General features: G+C 36.1%; 1 protein-coding gene across 1 annotated transcript; it reads right to left on the bottom strand.

Moving 5' to 3' along the window:
* Positions 1–4,786: 4,786 nt before the first annotated feature.
* On the bottom strand, positions 4,787–12,401 carry Smp_160300 (hypothetical protein; the record flags this gene model as incomplete). Its single annotated transcript, XM_018790257.1, has 3 exons — positions 4,787–5,068; positions 5,934–5,981; positions 12,270–12,401. 3 exons carry the CDS (start codon positions 12,399–12,401, stop codon positions 4,787–4,789), a joined length of 462 nt encoding a protein of 153 aa, XP_018655618.1.
* Positions 12,402–17,423: the final 5,022 nt, after the last annotated feature.

Genomic DNA, 17,423 nt, shown 5'->3' with positions numbered 1-17,423 from the left:
GTGAAGAATTCAAATTATGATTTACAGTTCATGGTTAAGGTTAGGAATTATACTTAGGGTTTTCATCACGAACTTACATCAGCTATAATGCCACAACTCTATCCAAATGTATAATTGAATTCTGCGCCAAAATCTCATGATAACTTATCTTGTAGACGCTTAATTATCATGTTTTCTTTAAAATCCGTTGCAAACCGACCGTACGTAAGCGTCAGGTACCGAACTTAGCGCCGTGACCTTGAAAACCCGCGAAAGCTTCTGATTGGCTCGTCCATGTTCTTTAGTCTCGCCAAACATACTGGGTTTATATGCCAATCAAACTGACCACATCGTACCATAAAATCGAAAATAACATTTGTATAAAATTTAGCCAATTGTGGCTGTAGATAGGGGGGACAGTAATTAATGGAGTAGGGATAACTCAAGAATGGCAAATCGTATAATAATAGTTCATAGGTCAAAATGATGCTTATAATAAAACGAACATGAATATGAATAGTTAAGTTAATTAGCAATTATACAATAGGAAATACACATATCACATTGGTCCATAAATGGTCCTCAGAGTTACTATTCATAATTCTCCACGGGATATAACAAATTCGAATGGAATAAGGGTACAACAAGGCAAAGAAAAGGCTAATAATAGGATCTGAGTACATATATACATGGGGAGGATGATGAATCATCGAATGATAATTAAGCAATCAACACTTCAGCTAGATCCCTTTATGAATTTAAATAAAGACAGAACAAATATTGATGCAGAATAATATGAATTCATTATATTTCGTGGTTTCTCATCAGCTGCTTACAACCAAATATGCATTAGAGTTTTAGCATTGAGGTAATAAATAGGATGGAACGGCTGGCATAAGTGAATGTAAGGGATTGGAAGGATTGTTATTCCAAGGTCTAGGTCATCTGCGAAGTCCAAATCATCTAATTGATTCTGAGTTGTCCATTGTGTTCCGTATTTCCCATCAGATGTTGAATTCTTCATAATCCAGTCAATCACTAGAAGGAAGAGGAGTGAGGAGAGTAGACAGCCTTGTCTGACTCCGGTCCTTACTGGAAATGCATCTGTCAGCTGTCCTCCATGCATGACTTTGCACTGTAGTCCATCGTATATATAATATGATGAATTCATATTATTCTGCATCGATATTTGTTCTGTCTTTATCTAACTTCAGCTAGAGTCTGTCATGTGATTTAGTGATCATAACAGTACAAAGATATAGACGAATTGTTACTATTCGAATAACATTGTCTGTTAAGTAAGTTAAAAAAAGCGCCTAACCAAAATTAACCATAATCGAAATTAGTTGTAGTATAGTTGCTATAACTCGTTACGGTAATTATGTCATTAGTGATTCAGTTTGTATGTAAAAGTAATGATCACTGTGAAATTTAAATGTGTATCACACAATGCAGTAATCAAAAATATTACCACGGATTTATTCTTATTACCATTGGACTTCTGTAAAATTGAAGTAGTTATATCAACTGATTATTTGATGGTCAAGAGTTTCATCTTGTTTCGTACTTGACTTTAGTCAAATTCTATTGAGACATGATTTCATGTAAAAACGATAGCTGAAATTTACAGTTGGTTATTATTCAATTCGAATAAGGCAATAATATGGTTTGAAATAGACCTCTCGAAATTCTCATCGTGTTGAGATATGAACTGTCAATGATAAGCAACATATATGCTTCGGATGATTCAAAATAGATCTAAAGATTATGGTGTCATTTAGACCAATGGACGATGAATTTCACACTTAATATTACAAATAGAGTTGTAGATTTGCTAATTATGAATAGAAAACAAATAGAATCAATAATATGATGCTTTAGACAAAGCCAATCACACTTGATGGCGGAACTCTGGAAGGGGTGGAAACATTCACCTACCTGGGAAATTATCATTGATAAACAAGGAGGATCTGGTGCAGACGCAAAGGCTAAAATTGACAAAGCGAGGGCAGCGTTTCTACAATTGAAGAACATATGGAACTCAAAACAACTCTCAACTAATTTCCAAGTGAGAATCTTCAATACGAACGTCAAGACAGTCCTACTGTACGGAGCTGAAACATGAAGAACCACCACATCCATCGTCAAGAAGATACAAGTACTTATAAACAATGTTTATGCAATATACTCAGCATTCACTGACCGGATACTATCAGCAACAACCTTCTGTGGGAGAGGACAAACCAGTTTCCAGCTGAAGAGGCATTTAGGAAAAGGCGCTGGAAGTGGATAGCATATACATTAGGCAAATCACTAATGTGCATCACGAGGCAAGCCCTAACTTGGAACGGTAAAGGGAAGCGGAAAAGAGGAAGGCAAAAGAACACATTACGCCATGAAATAGAAGCATATATGAAAAGGATGAATTTTAACTGGAAAGGATTGCCCAGGAAAGAGTTGGATGGAGAATGCTGGTGGTTGGCCTATGCTCTTCCACGAGAGATAACAGTCGTAAATAAGTACGTTAGACAAATTCTCATGCGTAGAAGACCACTTAACTCCGCCCTCCGCTCCTCCATAGGCTACTGCTGGTCCCAAGCCGAGGTAAAGGAGGAGGGTTGGGCATGGGGTTAGCGACCCTATCCTATAGAAAACCAACTCGCTAAAAACGCTAACCAGGAAAAAACTATTCAAACCATTTTAAATCTGCCTTGGGAGCTGAAAGAATAACTATGACGCCTCATGATGAAAGCCGAGATTCATCGGAAGTCACGAGGCCGATGCACCTTCTAACAACCAGAGCAACAAGTTATATAGGTGCATGGAACGTCCGGACAATGTAGGAGACCGTAAGAGTCCTCCAAATAGCTGCAGAAATGAGGAACTACAACATGGGGGTGCTTGAGATCAGTGGAACACATTGGACGCAAGTTGCACAACAACGACTAGCTTCAGGGCAGTTTCTGTTAGCACTCCGGCCATGAAGAAAATGCATCACATACACAAGGAGTTGCATTGACGTTGTCCAAACAAGCACAAAATGCACTTATAGGATGGGAATCTCATGGACCAAGGATCATCAAAGCCTCCTTCAAAACAAAGAGAGAGGGTATTACAATGAACATCATCCAATGCTGTGCGCCAATCAACAACTACGATGAAGACGTTAAAGACCAATTCTACCGTCAGTTATGTCCATAACTAACCAATCAAATCGTTGCCTAAGCTCCCACTACGTTAATCTGAGTTGATGTGTCTGTAAACTATTCTTGTTGCATGTGACCTACCAATTGAACGACTTTTTTATCCTATTATGTTAATGTGACTCATAAATTTTATTCATTTCGATAAGACACGCAATACTGGTCGGTATGTTTGTGCGTTTCACTTAACGACTGTAATTCTTTAATTATTGTACTAATCTGATTGTTTTTATGTTTAGAAACAGATAAAGATTAAAGCCAAGTTGTCCTTGTTCTAACTATAGCTTTCGCATAGACTCTGGGATCGCCAGTATCACGTTTACAGTTCTAGTAGTATATCGGTAGGACAAATTAAATCCTACATCTACGATAGGCTGCAGTCGATCGTCGAGAAGTGCTCAACAAAAGACCTGACCATTTTGATGGAAGATTTTAATGCCAAGGTTGGGATGGACAACACTGGATACGAAGACGTCATAGGACGACATGGACTGACTGGGAGAAAGGAACGAAAATGGTGAGAGATTTGCAAGCCGGTCATAGCACTCACGATGTTGGTCCATCAACAATTGAAGAGATCAGCATGGTCATCAGATTGATAAAGAGTGGCAAAGCAGCGAGACCAGACAACATTCCATCAGTGACACTGAAGGCAGATGTAGCAGCAACTGCAAAGATACTCCACATTCTCTTCAGTAAGACTTGGTATGAAGAACAAGTACCAATAGACTGTAAAGGACTTCTGATCAAAATACCAAAAAAGGCGATCTCAGCAAGTGGGATAATTACAGTAGCATCAACGTTCTCTCAATACCAGGAAAAGTCTTCAACAGGGCATTGTTAAACAGAATGAGAGACTTCGTAGACGCCCAACTTCGAGACCAACAGGCTTGATTCCGTAAGGATCGATCGTGTAAATCACAACTCATAGTAAAATATTATTTACTAGTTGAATTCATTGGTCAATTGAAGCTAGACCACCATGGAAAACCTGAGAGCACTGGACGGCCGTTTCGTCCTAGTATAGGACTACTCAGCAGTGCGCATCCATAATCCCGATCATGAGATTAGATCTCATGGCCTATCGGTCTTGAGCGCAAACGCCTAAACTTCAGACTACTAAGCTGACCAGAATTCAACGGTGTTAATATCTAACTTCAACTTACGCACGCAACTGCTCCACTGTCCACCACTGTCTTCAATGAGTTACTATATCACAACATACCCTGTTGAACTTCACTGATCACGGCTTCCACAAAACACCTCCCTGAATAAAAATTTATTTACTCTAGTCACTTGAAATTCAGTTATACACACAGTCCAAGTTAAAAGAAACAGACGAATTGATTGGTCAAGATAACTACTCTGGTATAATACAAACTATAATTTATAAGTAAAACAAATGACCGAGGACTCCGGTTTCTCAAATCTCATTAACATTTCACAATCTCATTATAAATGAGCATTTGTATATAGTACTAATATTCAAATTTCAGAAATGAGATAACTATGCAAAGAGTAAAATGATTCAAAGTATAACCATCTTTCATGACACATTGAACACTGAAATATGGCTGTTTATTCAGAGAAAAAGGAACAACATTTTAAGGAATTGTCGTCAACAAATATTCCTCCAATGTTTCCACTGGGAATACATGTTCATCTAATTTGGTTAGAGTTATTAAATAAATTGAAGTTTTAACGTTAGATAAAGTGGTATTTGTTGAGTTCAATATGTTGTAATCTAAAGACGAAGATATCCACATTAGTGTCAAAAATAAACTCCACCAACAATTGTAGAGAATTCCACTTGCTAATACTAAATCCGCTTGCTTGTACCGAAATTCACCGCCTCCAAACACCATTTTCACTTCACATAATAAATTCTATAAAAAAGAAATTATGAATATGTAAGAGTATGTACAAGCAGATTCGGAATATTTGCAAAACTATTCTTCATACTATAGTTGAATTGCTAAGATTTCTTATCTAGTTAATCAAGTACTGGATTCATTTCCATGTTAAATACCTTACACAGAAGATTCTAGAATCCCAAGATCACTTGGAACCTTATACTTGAATTATTTCATGTATACATAAACTAGTTGTTAAGTCGTAGCCTGTATTTGAATTTTCCTCTTTCCAATTTCTTTTTTGATTCGATTGTGTTAGACTTAACATCAACTACGAAGTCAATATTGTATGATTTTATGTATCAGTAATATCATGAAGAAGTTGAATAACTTACTTGAGAATATACACTTCTCATCAAAAAAATATGAGTTTCAGTCAGTTGCCGAACAATTTGAAAGTACTAGTATGGGTGTTGTGTAGAATTTCGGATTTTAGTAAGATCATGAATTGATGTGAGTTAGCGAACCATGTGAGATTTAGATGCACCGAACATCTGTTTTGTTTAGTATGGTAGTTTTTATCAGTACGCAACCACAATTCCATCATCACGATCATTTTCAGGACATCGGATCTTGTACGAGCACGTCTGACATCTAGACCGCTGAGCCAGGATTCAATGGTCTACAAGTCTAACTTCAATCAATATACAACATGGTGTGACCAAATTCACACGTTCAAATGGAGTGTTGGCAAGCCTTCAAATTGCTATTAGTATTGGTTATATAATTATGAAACAATAATTAAAAATGAATATATTATACAACATTGACTTTCAAAGAATACGTGTTTGATAGTTAGTTGAGGATGTTCCATCAAATGTAAAAACAGTTGACTTACAAAAAGTGTGAATGGTAAAGCAATTGCACCAGCAACAGTTAGTACAATCTAATAAAAAATGGAGAGAAAATGTGTCGAAAGAAGTTTCAGGTTATCAAAAATCAATTAAGTCAGACAATTATTGATTTAACATTAAACAAAAAATTAAGTATAAACAATTGAATATGTAATTTTATGAATCACTTTCTATCAAACGTTGATTGACAGATCAACTTTCACCAACATAAACATTAACTCAGTTTTGAATCAATAGAATGACAAGTGAAGGTTGTTTTGAGAAAGTGGAGAAGATTTATAGATTGAGTGGATGATTTTAGTGGATTTTCACTCTCCAATTTGAATGGTTTAATCGTGTATTACGCTGAAATCATTCAGCTCAGAGAATGAAATTTCACATACATCTTACACTCTTCAATGATTGATATCAACCAAGGGAATATAATCAATCGAAGATGTCATGGGACAACTATTTTATATCAGTTTAAGATCCCACAGGAATATGAACTCACAAACATTTAGGAAGTGTGTATAATTCAGAGCTTTTAGGAGTAGCAACGAGTACATTACCGACAAGCCTTTTAGTTTGTATCTAATAGACCACATGTTTAACTTCATTCTAAGAAGATGATAATAAATGGTGTTTTCTTTTTAGTTACAGGTATTGAGTAGTTATGAAAGGATAGAGGAATAAACTGATCATTTCAATTCATTTGAATCACAACCGTTCATTTACTTTCTAATAGTTTTCAACAATTGCGTTGAACTCAAACAACTATTGTGTGATGACTATGAAGGTTATTGAACATGTACGAATTTCGAACGTATCCATGAAGATTTCGTTATCCTCAAAACAATGTCTGAATTAAAACAAACCATATATATATATATATATATATATATATATATATCGATTACTTAAATCCATTGAATACTGGCAGTTCGAGCCCCATTGAATATGTGATATCTCCATTAAAACTGAAACTACATAACCTGAAAAGCTTAATCATCATTGTGTTAGCACATTCATAACCAATGATAACATAGAGTTAATTACAGAATCACAATAAGACATCAATTTAGTAAAAGCAAACAACATAATCACATTATTGTTCTTCAATATGAAGTAAAGACTCTGTCCAATTAATAGTACCAAATCTGTAAATAATGTGACAAACAGATTTACGGTGTGATATTTGGTGAAATCACACTTTAGAATAGTTACGACGTAAATAATGAAATTAAATAATTTCACCGACACACCGAACATAGCATAAACAGTAACTTCGGAATACGATGTTGCATCCGATGCGATTGCAACGGTTGAAAATAATGTCTGTAATAATAAAAATAATAAAGATAGTGATAATAACAGTAGTGAATAACAGATAATGCAATTACACCGTTCTTATATGAAGATGGCACTGTAATTCGAAAAGAAATAAATCACAACAATGTAACTGAAAGAGTAATCTTTATTTCCTATGACTGCTAATTCTTACAAAACTTAAGTGACTAGTTGGATAATGATCTTTGGAGCGACTGGGCAAATAGATAGATAGATAGATTGATTGATTGATGTATGGATATATAAACTGAATCCAATATACAGACTTCTACCATGTGTGAATCTTAACTAAACTTTGAATGAATTACTACTTACCATCAGTATTAAATACATTATATTGTATGGATATTTCCGTGATAATGCTGGAACAAACATCCAAATTAATTGAAGAACTAAGTAGATGGCGCTATAGATAGTGAAGAATGTTGATAAGAATATTAACGTAGTGATAAATATAAGAATATCAATAACAGTTACAAATTATATTTTGATATAATGGAGATGTGTAGCTTTGAGTGGAGATCTTCGTGCTGTGAGAACGTAGAAAGCCTAGTCAGAGATGTTTTAGGAAACCTGTTTATATGTGTGCTTAGTCAGCACTCAATGAAATAATGTTTATTGTTGATGTTGCTTCACTACTTGAGAATTAGACCTGTTGTACAATGATTCAGAGAGTTGCTCCTTAATAAAACCACACGCTTCTGTCTGAAAGTCTCCACAGTATCACATCCTTCTCATAAATATGACAATGAATAATTATGGAGAGATAGATTTACCGTCTCCACTTCACTACTAACTAAAAGCACAATTATTTTCTATCTAATTCATCTGTCATTGTTTTACCTCACTCCACTTTCTATTCCGTTTTATGCATTTTCTCTGTTTATGTATATTCCTCAAATCACACACCAGCTTTCAATTGAGCTGAGTGTTGATGAATATTCTGAATGAGCTTTTATAAAAACAGATCTTCCATTCATATTGGCCTGTTTCAATATTCTCACACTAGTGCAGATCGGATAACAGATAGATCTAGCTAACTATTTGAAAAGACAATATCAGTGTTTGTTGTTTATCCGTGACCCGTATTCAACAATCTGGTGAAGTGCTAAAAAATCCAGTATATCTGTCAATATGTGCTATGAAGGTGATCTCAGTGACTTCTATAACGTGCTTCATTTTCAGAGACTGGAAGTGGTAGGGGAAAGTTGAGAGATGGTCGATCTATGACATGGTTCAGTAGTATGAAAGCTGTACAGGACTGGTGTCTATCATCCCATCACTATTCTCTGATCGGTGTCTGAGAGATAGAGCAACTCAGAAGCTTGATATCTTACCAGACACAACTGAGAATAGAAGCCGATTGATGTCATTTTGTAGTTTCGTTCCACATTCTTCATAAAAATGAAAGGAGATTCTTCTACTGTAAGAATCCTCTCTGCTTATATTTTTTCTACTGATCTCTTTTTCCCATTCTGTACCACTCTCGTTCACTTATCTTTATTCATCTATTTATTTAACTATACTCCCTCTCCTTCACTCATCCCTTCACAATCTCATCTTCTTATCTGTGTTGTGCATACAAATTTGCTAACAAACTCTGAATGTGGATTACCAATTCATATGAAGGGTATGGATTAATCTGAAATAATCAGATCTCAATTTAACAGTTACTCAATTGGAATCCTGAGGGGAAATGGAAAAATGAGAGGCCAAAGATCACACTGCATCAAGAATTGGTAGTAGATATGAAAAGGAAGGATAGCAACTGGAAAGAATTGTAAAGCGTTGTCTAGGACAGAGATGGATGGAGAACATTGGTGGACAGTGTATGCTTCTCCATGAGGGGTAACAGACGTAAGTAAGTATAGTAGTAAGTTCTTTGTCCTCTTACAGATCAGGTATATTAGAACTATAATGAGAACATCACAATATAACCATTTGTTTGATTTGGATTTCACTGAAAGTTTTATCAACATAATATCATTTCAATCATTTCATTGAATTCATTATTTTATCAGATTATCAGTACCATCGTGACAGACATTCAATATTATATGAATGTATATGTGAGTAAACTTGATGGATAATGATACTGAATCGTATTGACAGTATGTCAATTTAACAAGGGCTTAATGGGGAACTTACTTACTTACGCCTGTTATCCCTCGTCGAGGAGCATAGGCAGCTCACCAGCATCCTCCACCCAACTCTGTCCTGAGCCTTCCGTTCCAGTTCTTTCCAGTTGCTGTTCATCCTTTTCATATCGGCTTCTATTTCCCGGCGTAATGTGTTCTTTGGCCTTCCTCTTTTCCGCTTCCCTTCCGGATTCCAAGTTAAGGATTGAGTCGTGATGCACATTTGTGATTTCCTTAGTGTATGTCCGATCCACTTCCAACGTCTTTTCCTAATTTCCTCTTCAGCTGGAAGCTGGTTTGTCCTCTCCCATAAAACGCTGTTGCTGATAGTATCCGGCCAATGAATGTTGAGTATTTTGCGTAAACAGTTGTTTATAAATACTTGTACCTTCCTGATGATGGTTGTATTAGTCCTCCACGTTTCAGCTCCGTACAGTAGGACTGTTTTAACTTTCGTATTAAAGATTCTGACCTTGAAATTGGTTGAGAGTTGTTTTGAGTTCCATATGTTCTTCAATTGTAGAAATACTGCCCTTGTTTTGCCAATCCTCGCCTTTACATCTGCATCCGATCCTCCTTGTTTATCAACGATGCTCCACAGGTACTTGAATGTTTCTACCTCTTCTAGAGTTTCGCCATCAAGTGTGATTGGGTTGGTGTTCTCCGTGTTGCATTTGAGAATCTTGCTGTTTCCTTTGTGAATGTGGAGGCCTATCGATGCGTTAATGGGGAACACCATCATATTTTCATTTTATTAGTGTTATTATTAATATAATGAATAATGATAGTAAAGTAAGTGGCTCTTACCTTGAGACCCATAAGATTGTTTCGTGATGTTTAATCCACTCACTGATCTGTTGACTAAAAATAAGTTTGATTCAAGTTTACTAAACAGAAACATTACATACACTAGAATAAACAAATACGTTCCTCCAAAAGTGATCGCAAACTGAAGAACTGTAATTGCAAGTACCTGCAAATAAGTAAAATAGAAGATGAAAACACAAAGAAACATGTAAAATGGGGTTTATGTTTTGCTAATATAAATAATTTTGCCATGTCAAATTAATTTCACATTTATGGAGAACTCCCATGTTGTATGACTAAATTTGCTTAAATCTAAGATGGAGCCTCCCATAGATTAATCCATTTTGTAGAAAATTAATTCCTCTATATTTGACTTCAATAAATAAATAATATCCTGTTGACTAAATATTTAAAACAGGCTAAATCTCCTAGTGGCAAAACAAGGGCAGTATTTCTACAATTGAAGAACATATGGAACTCAAAATAATTATCAACTAATTTCAAAGTGAGAATCTTCAATACGAACGTCAAAACAGTCCTACTGTACGGAGCTGAAACGTGGAGGACTAATACAACCATCATCAGGAAGGTACAAGTATTTATAAACAACTGTTTACGCAAAATACTCAACATTCATTGGCCGGATACTATCAGCAACAGCGTTTTATGGGAGAGGACAAACCAGCTTCCAGCTGAAGAGGAAATTAGGGAAAAACGTTGGAAGTGGATCGGACATACATTAAGGAAATCACCAATGTGCATTACAAGGCAAGCCCTAACTTGGAATCCGGAAGGGAAGCGGAAAAGAGGAAGGTCAAAGAACACATTACACCGGGAAATAGAAGCAAATATGAAAAGGATGAATAATAACTGGAAAGGCTTGTCCAGGACAGAGTTGGATGGAGAATGCTGGTGAGCTGCCTATGCTCCTCGACGAGGGATAACAGGCGTAAGTAAGTAAGTAAATCTCCTAGCAGAATTACCGGTTTACTCGACATTATTCAAAAGTCTGAACATCAGTTATAGAGATAGTTTATTGTTGAAGTTTTGGTAAAAATCCTCAAGTGTACAGGTAGCAAGCACACAGGGAAAACAAGTGAGTGAGTGTGTGTGTCCCACAAGTGTTAAAAAATCCATATATATTTATGAGTGTTAATGGGTTGGGGATAAATTATTGATTGTCTTTGCTTACAACCAATCAGAGAATAGATGAAAGATTGATGTGCAGACACATGGGTCTCATTCAGACTCACATAAATTTACAAAGTGGATTAAATGTCTAAATTACAGAGAACACACAAATAATACAATAGTTGAATGGGCCTGTTATAATCTACAGAGTAGTTTACTGATTGCAGTGTATATACTGTGGTGCGACAAGTCAGAAGTCCTATTCATTGATATGGTTCTATGGGATAAGATAACTTCATGTATCACCGGCTTGAAAAACGTTTTCCGCCCTTTAATTACCGAATAGCTTGAAAAGACACTTCTATTGTAGTGAAAAATACAGGTGTGTAGTGTGCTATCAACTATGTGCAATGTTGGAATGCATCATCATTATCCGTATGGAAATATTCGTCTAAACTAAGTGAACAAACATCCTGTCAATAGAGTTAAAGTCTGTTTACTGGATGTGAATCATTGAGATTCTCTTCCAAAACTAATGTGTATTCAGTTCGACAGTCACAAAATCGTGAATAAAATTAATGATATCATAAAGAGATTTTGTCGAAACATGTGGGAATCGACAGTTTATCCGAAGGATACTCTCAATTCTTAGAAAACATAAAATTTCTAGCATACAAAATGAGAAAGATATTAAACGATTGCTCAGTCCTACATTGATCACTTTATGGATTATAGTCATAGCCTCGACACCGATAAGAGTAGAAGCTATAAACTGAAACAAGTTACTGAACTGCTATGTAAGGAAGAAAAATGAACTGTAGATAACAAGACTGAGAACAGTGATATTCAGGAGTTCTTATCGGGTTATTAGTAACATGATGACGAACAAAGCATACAAAGATTATATCTGCTTACATTCAAAGTAAAAATATCTTCATTATCTGAATACTGTCGTTGATTAATTGATGCTTCTTTGAACCTTTCCAAGTTGTACCTTACTCTCTGTGTCCACAAGTTGTCCACTTTTCCAATTCTAAATTTATGCATCATACCTCCTATTGAAAGATTATAACAATTGATAGAACGTAATTTAGTGACGATTGAGTTGAGTCTGGAAGGAAATTTCAAATGAAAAGATGAGATCGTGCAATATGGTTCTCATGTAATAGAACTTCGTAAATCATTCCCAAAATATTTCACCACACGATTAGATGTCAAGGATTTTGTGAATGAATATTAAGTTTATGTAAACGACAGTTACACCTTATTGGTGAGTGCGGGAACCGATGTGTCATCTATAACATTCTCTTTGTTTAACTACAATCAATGAAAACAAATTTAACTCAATTTCGGTAATTTATAATATGATCGGTGTCCGACATTCATCATTCTCTGTTGATCGACTCAAAACACCGAATACTAGTCGAAATGTATAGTCCATTTATAGTGGATTTCAAATGCAATTCGATCCACAGTAATAAAATAATTGAAATGAGGGGAGTGATTTTGTTTGCAAATGATATTTGTAATAAAATGAGATAGTCTCGTGAATGTCATTTGGTTTTCATCCTTAGTCAATAATCAATCACCGATGTATGTTTCAATATCAAGCTTTTATCCAACGTTCAATAGTCGATAATGTAAAAATTAGAATTGATGAATAGATGTTGAATATTTTCATGATACGACTTTTGGTAATTTGTTGGTAAAGCTGATGAATTGATCAATATCACACCCCGAATTGTCTGTCGGACCGAAAACGTATATTGGGAATCAACACAGTGATGGATGAAGGACAATCTAAGAATCAACACCTATTGATCCTTTAGTCGTTCATTAACCTGTAGTTAATCGTAAGACGATGATAGGAGTCAGATTACCTCATTCAACTATCGCTCAAATAGCATCCATCAATATACTTGAAATGTGTGATCACACAACACATTAAACAAGAAATCACACTCTAAGCACAGTCATATCATGTGTGGTAGAAGGCGAGGCAGACAGGTGATCATCAATCAGCAGGGAACATCAAAACATTTCACATGTGCGTGTTACATTATTTAGTATCAAGAAATAAATGTACTGTATAAATGTCTACTATCCATCTAAGCGAATAACAATTCACAGGGAGTTAGTGAGTAGTTTAGAACTGGGTTTTCCAAAATTTTTATGAGGAAATGAGACGAGTTAATTGATTTGAAAATGAAGTGGGATGGGAGATTCAAATAAACTCAAGGAGAAAACAATGATAGTTTAATGGTCAACGATAACCAATCAACATCGAAGTCTATAGGACGAGCTGTGAGCCATATGTAGAAAAATTGAAACACACCAATCCAACCTGGAGTTTCTTCTGACGATGTTATTCAGAATGATGCTGAAAGCTCCACGACCAAACCATCCAGCTCTGAGAACTAAACTCCATCATAATCATCCACCTGAGTTTCAAGTCTTCGCCACCATCTAGAAATCGGATGATGGTTACTCATGCTATATCATCAACTGACTGAATGTGGAAATTGTGATTTATGTGATTACATGGAGTTCCAACTCAGTGGTTGTTTGATATCATTTTCATTACAAGAATTGTAGTTCTCATATCTAATACAGAGAGTTATGGATACTGACTTCTATGTAATCCCTAACTAAAGATTACTGTGAAATACACTTATGTGTGGGGAGACTTTTTTATACATACTAATTGATGTAATCAACATGAGTCCGTCAGCAACAGAATTTGGTCAGACAACCACTGAAATTGAATCGAAAACCCAATCATTTTATTACTCCATTCGTATTACTTTATTTGGGATCATATTGGATGTGAAAGTGGTAATGTTCCTGCTCTAGTTAATTAAGTGGAAAGTTAAGTCAGAAGTCACACATATATTTGTAAAATGCACAAATTGTAATACAATTTACGAACCTGTTTTTTTTCTTCAATACAATCAATTATTTGGTTATGATAAATCCAACCTCCGAACTGTGGTATTCACAAGCTTTTCTCAGCAATATCTATGCAATATGTTGAAATGGTAGGTGTGAACGTATTAAATTGATATTTTCCGAATTATATTCATGTTAGTTTAACTGAATAATCCTATGTGTATGCATAACTTGAATAATTCGAATTGGACTTTGTCTAATCAGTAACCATTTCAGACACAACCACTTTATAACAATCAAATTGTATGAATAATTGAACTTTGAATTGTGCTGTATAATGTTGAAACGATCTATTAACAAATTATTCACTCATATTTCACATATCTTACTACTTATGCAAGTTAGTAGTATTTCCAATGTTGATGGAGTTTTGTTCCCTGAGCTGGATGGTTTGGTCGTGGAGCTTTCATCGTCCTTCTGAACGATATCATCAGAACAAACTTCGGGTAGAAGTGAAGTGTTTGAATTTCTCCTCATGTGGTTCATAGCTTGTCCTGTGCACCTCGATGTTGATTGCTTCTTGTTGACCTTAAATCTATCATTGTTTATTTCTTTGTTTTGGTTGTATTTCCCATTCATTTGATTTTTGTTCCTATGTTTCCGCATAATTTTCCTGATTGGTTGATAAATTGAATTATGCACCACAATAGTTTCGAGAGATTACAATCATCAATTCACTAATAAAATTCTCTGATAGTGATGAAACTGTACAGTTAGTCAATGTTCATGAAACGGTTAACAGAGAGTTTAACATATTTAAAATACAGAGGATATGAAATTAAAGAAAAACGACTGACTAGCGTAGTACTACCATGTGGTACAATCTGGAGGTGCTTGAGATCAGTGAAACACATTGGACGCAAGTTGCACAACAACGACTAGCTTCAGGGCAGTTTCTGTTATACTCCGGTCATGAAGAAGAAAATGCCCCACATACACAAGGAGTTGCATTGATGCTGTCCAGAAAAGCACAAAATGCACTTATAGGGTTATAATCTCATGGACCAAGGATCATCAAAGCCTCCTTCAAAACAAAGAAAGAGGGCATTACAATGAACGTCATTCAATGCTATGCGCCTACCAACGACTACGATGAAGACACTAAAGACCAATTCTACGATAGGCTGCAGTCGATCATCGAGAAGTGCCCAACCAAGGACCTGACCATTCTGATGCGAGATTTAAATGCTAAGGTTGGAATGGACAACACTGGATATGAAGACGTCATGCGACTACATGGACTGACTGGAAGAAAGGAACGAAAATGGTGAGAGATTTGCAAACCTATGTGCCTTCAACAAACTGGTCATAGGTGGCACTATATTCCCTTATAAACACATTCACAAAACCACATGAACTTCACCGGTTCACACTAAACAGAACCAAATCGACCAAATCTACATCAACAAAAAGTTCAGGAGGACGATGGAAGATGTGAGAACGAGGAGAGGAGCTGATATAGCATCAGATCATCATTTGCCGGTCGCCAAGGTGAAATCAAAACTGAAGAAGCATTGGAAAACTGGGCGTACAACATTTCAAAAGTTTATTACAGCCTTTCTTCGAGATGCGGACAGACTCAATACATACGAGATAGTCCTCAACAATAAGTTCCAGGCCTTTCGTGATCTACTCAATGGACAGGGAAGTGCTATGAAGAGCAACTGGAAAGGTAGAACACTTCAAAGAACTCTTGAATCGACTAGCTCCACTGAATCCATCCAACATCGAACTCAGAATCGATTTTGGCCCACCGACAATTGAAGTGATCAGCATGGTCATCAGACAGGTAAAGAGTGGAAAAGCAGCAGGACCAGACAACATTCCAGAGACATTGAAAGCAAATGTAGCAGTAACTGCAAAGTTACTTCACATCCTCTTCAGTAAGATTTGGGATGAAGAACGTGTACCAACAAAGTGAAAGGAAGGACTTCTGATCAAAATACCAAAACAGGTTATCTCAGCAAGTATGATAACTACAGGGCATCACTCTTCTCCCAATACCAGGAAAAGTCTTCAATAGGGTACTGTTAAACAGAATAAGAGACTCAGTAGACGCACAACTTCGAAATCAACAGGCTGGATTCCGTAAGGATCGATCGTGTAGATCACAACTCATAGTAAAAAATTATTTACTGGTTGAATTCATTGGTCAATTGAAAGCTAGACCACCACCAGCTGGACGATTTAGACTTCGCAGATGATCTGGCTGTTCTATCGCACACGCAACAACAGCAGCGGTCTCAGTAGCAAGATGCTCCGATAGAACACAGCGTGCACCATTCGAATCTTACTTGACGAAGATGTTTGAAGGATGTGAAAACCTTTACATATCTGAGCAGCATCATTGATGAACACGATGGATCTGATGCAGATGTGAAGACGCGGATCGGCAAAGCAAGAGCAGCATATTTACAAATGAAGAACATCTGGAACTCAAAACAACTGTCAACGAACACCAATATCAGAATTTTCAATACAAATGTCAAAACAGTTCTACTGTATGAGGTGGAAACCTGGAGAACTACGAAAGCCACCATCCAGAAAATACACATGTTCATTAATAGTCGTCTACGCATGATACTTCGGATTCGTTGACCAGACACTATCAGCAACAAGCTACTGTGGAAGAGAACAAACCAGATTTCAGCGGAGGAAGAAATCAGGAAGAAGCACTGGATTTCATGCAATTAGTTCCCTTTATGAATTTAAATAAAGACAAGACAAATATTGATGCAGAATAATATGAATTCATTATAGTTCGTGGTTTATCATGAGCTGGAAGTGGATAGGGCAGACACTGAGGAAATCACCCAACTGCGTCACAAGGCATGACCTCATATGGAATCCTGAAGGCGAAAGGAAAAGAAGAAAACCAAAGAACACATTATGCCGAGAAATAGAAACAGACATGAGAAGAATGAACAAAAATTGGATAGAACTATAAAGGAAAGCTCAGGATAGAGTGGGTTGGATAATGCTGGTCGGCGGCCTATGCTGCATTGGAGGTAACAGGCATAAGTAAGAAGTCGACTTGAAAATGCTCGTTTTAAAACAATTTTAGACAATTTCTTGAATATTTAAATGGCTACTTTTAAGTGATAAATAGCTGCTATGAAA

Source organism: Schistosoma mansoni, chromosome W, assembly GCF_000237925.1.
Source record: "Schistosoma mansoni strain Puerto Rico chromosome W, complete genome".
NCBI lineage: Eukaryota > Metazoa > Platyhelminthes > Trematoda > Strigeidida > Schistosomatidae > Schistosoma > Schistosoma mansoni.
Note: the sequence above shows the minus strand (reverse complement) of the source record. Positions and strands in the feature narration are given on the sequence as shown.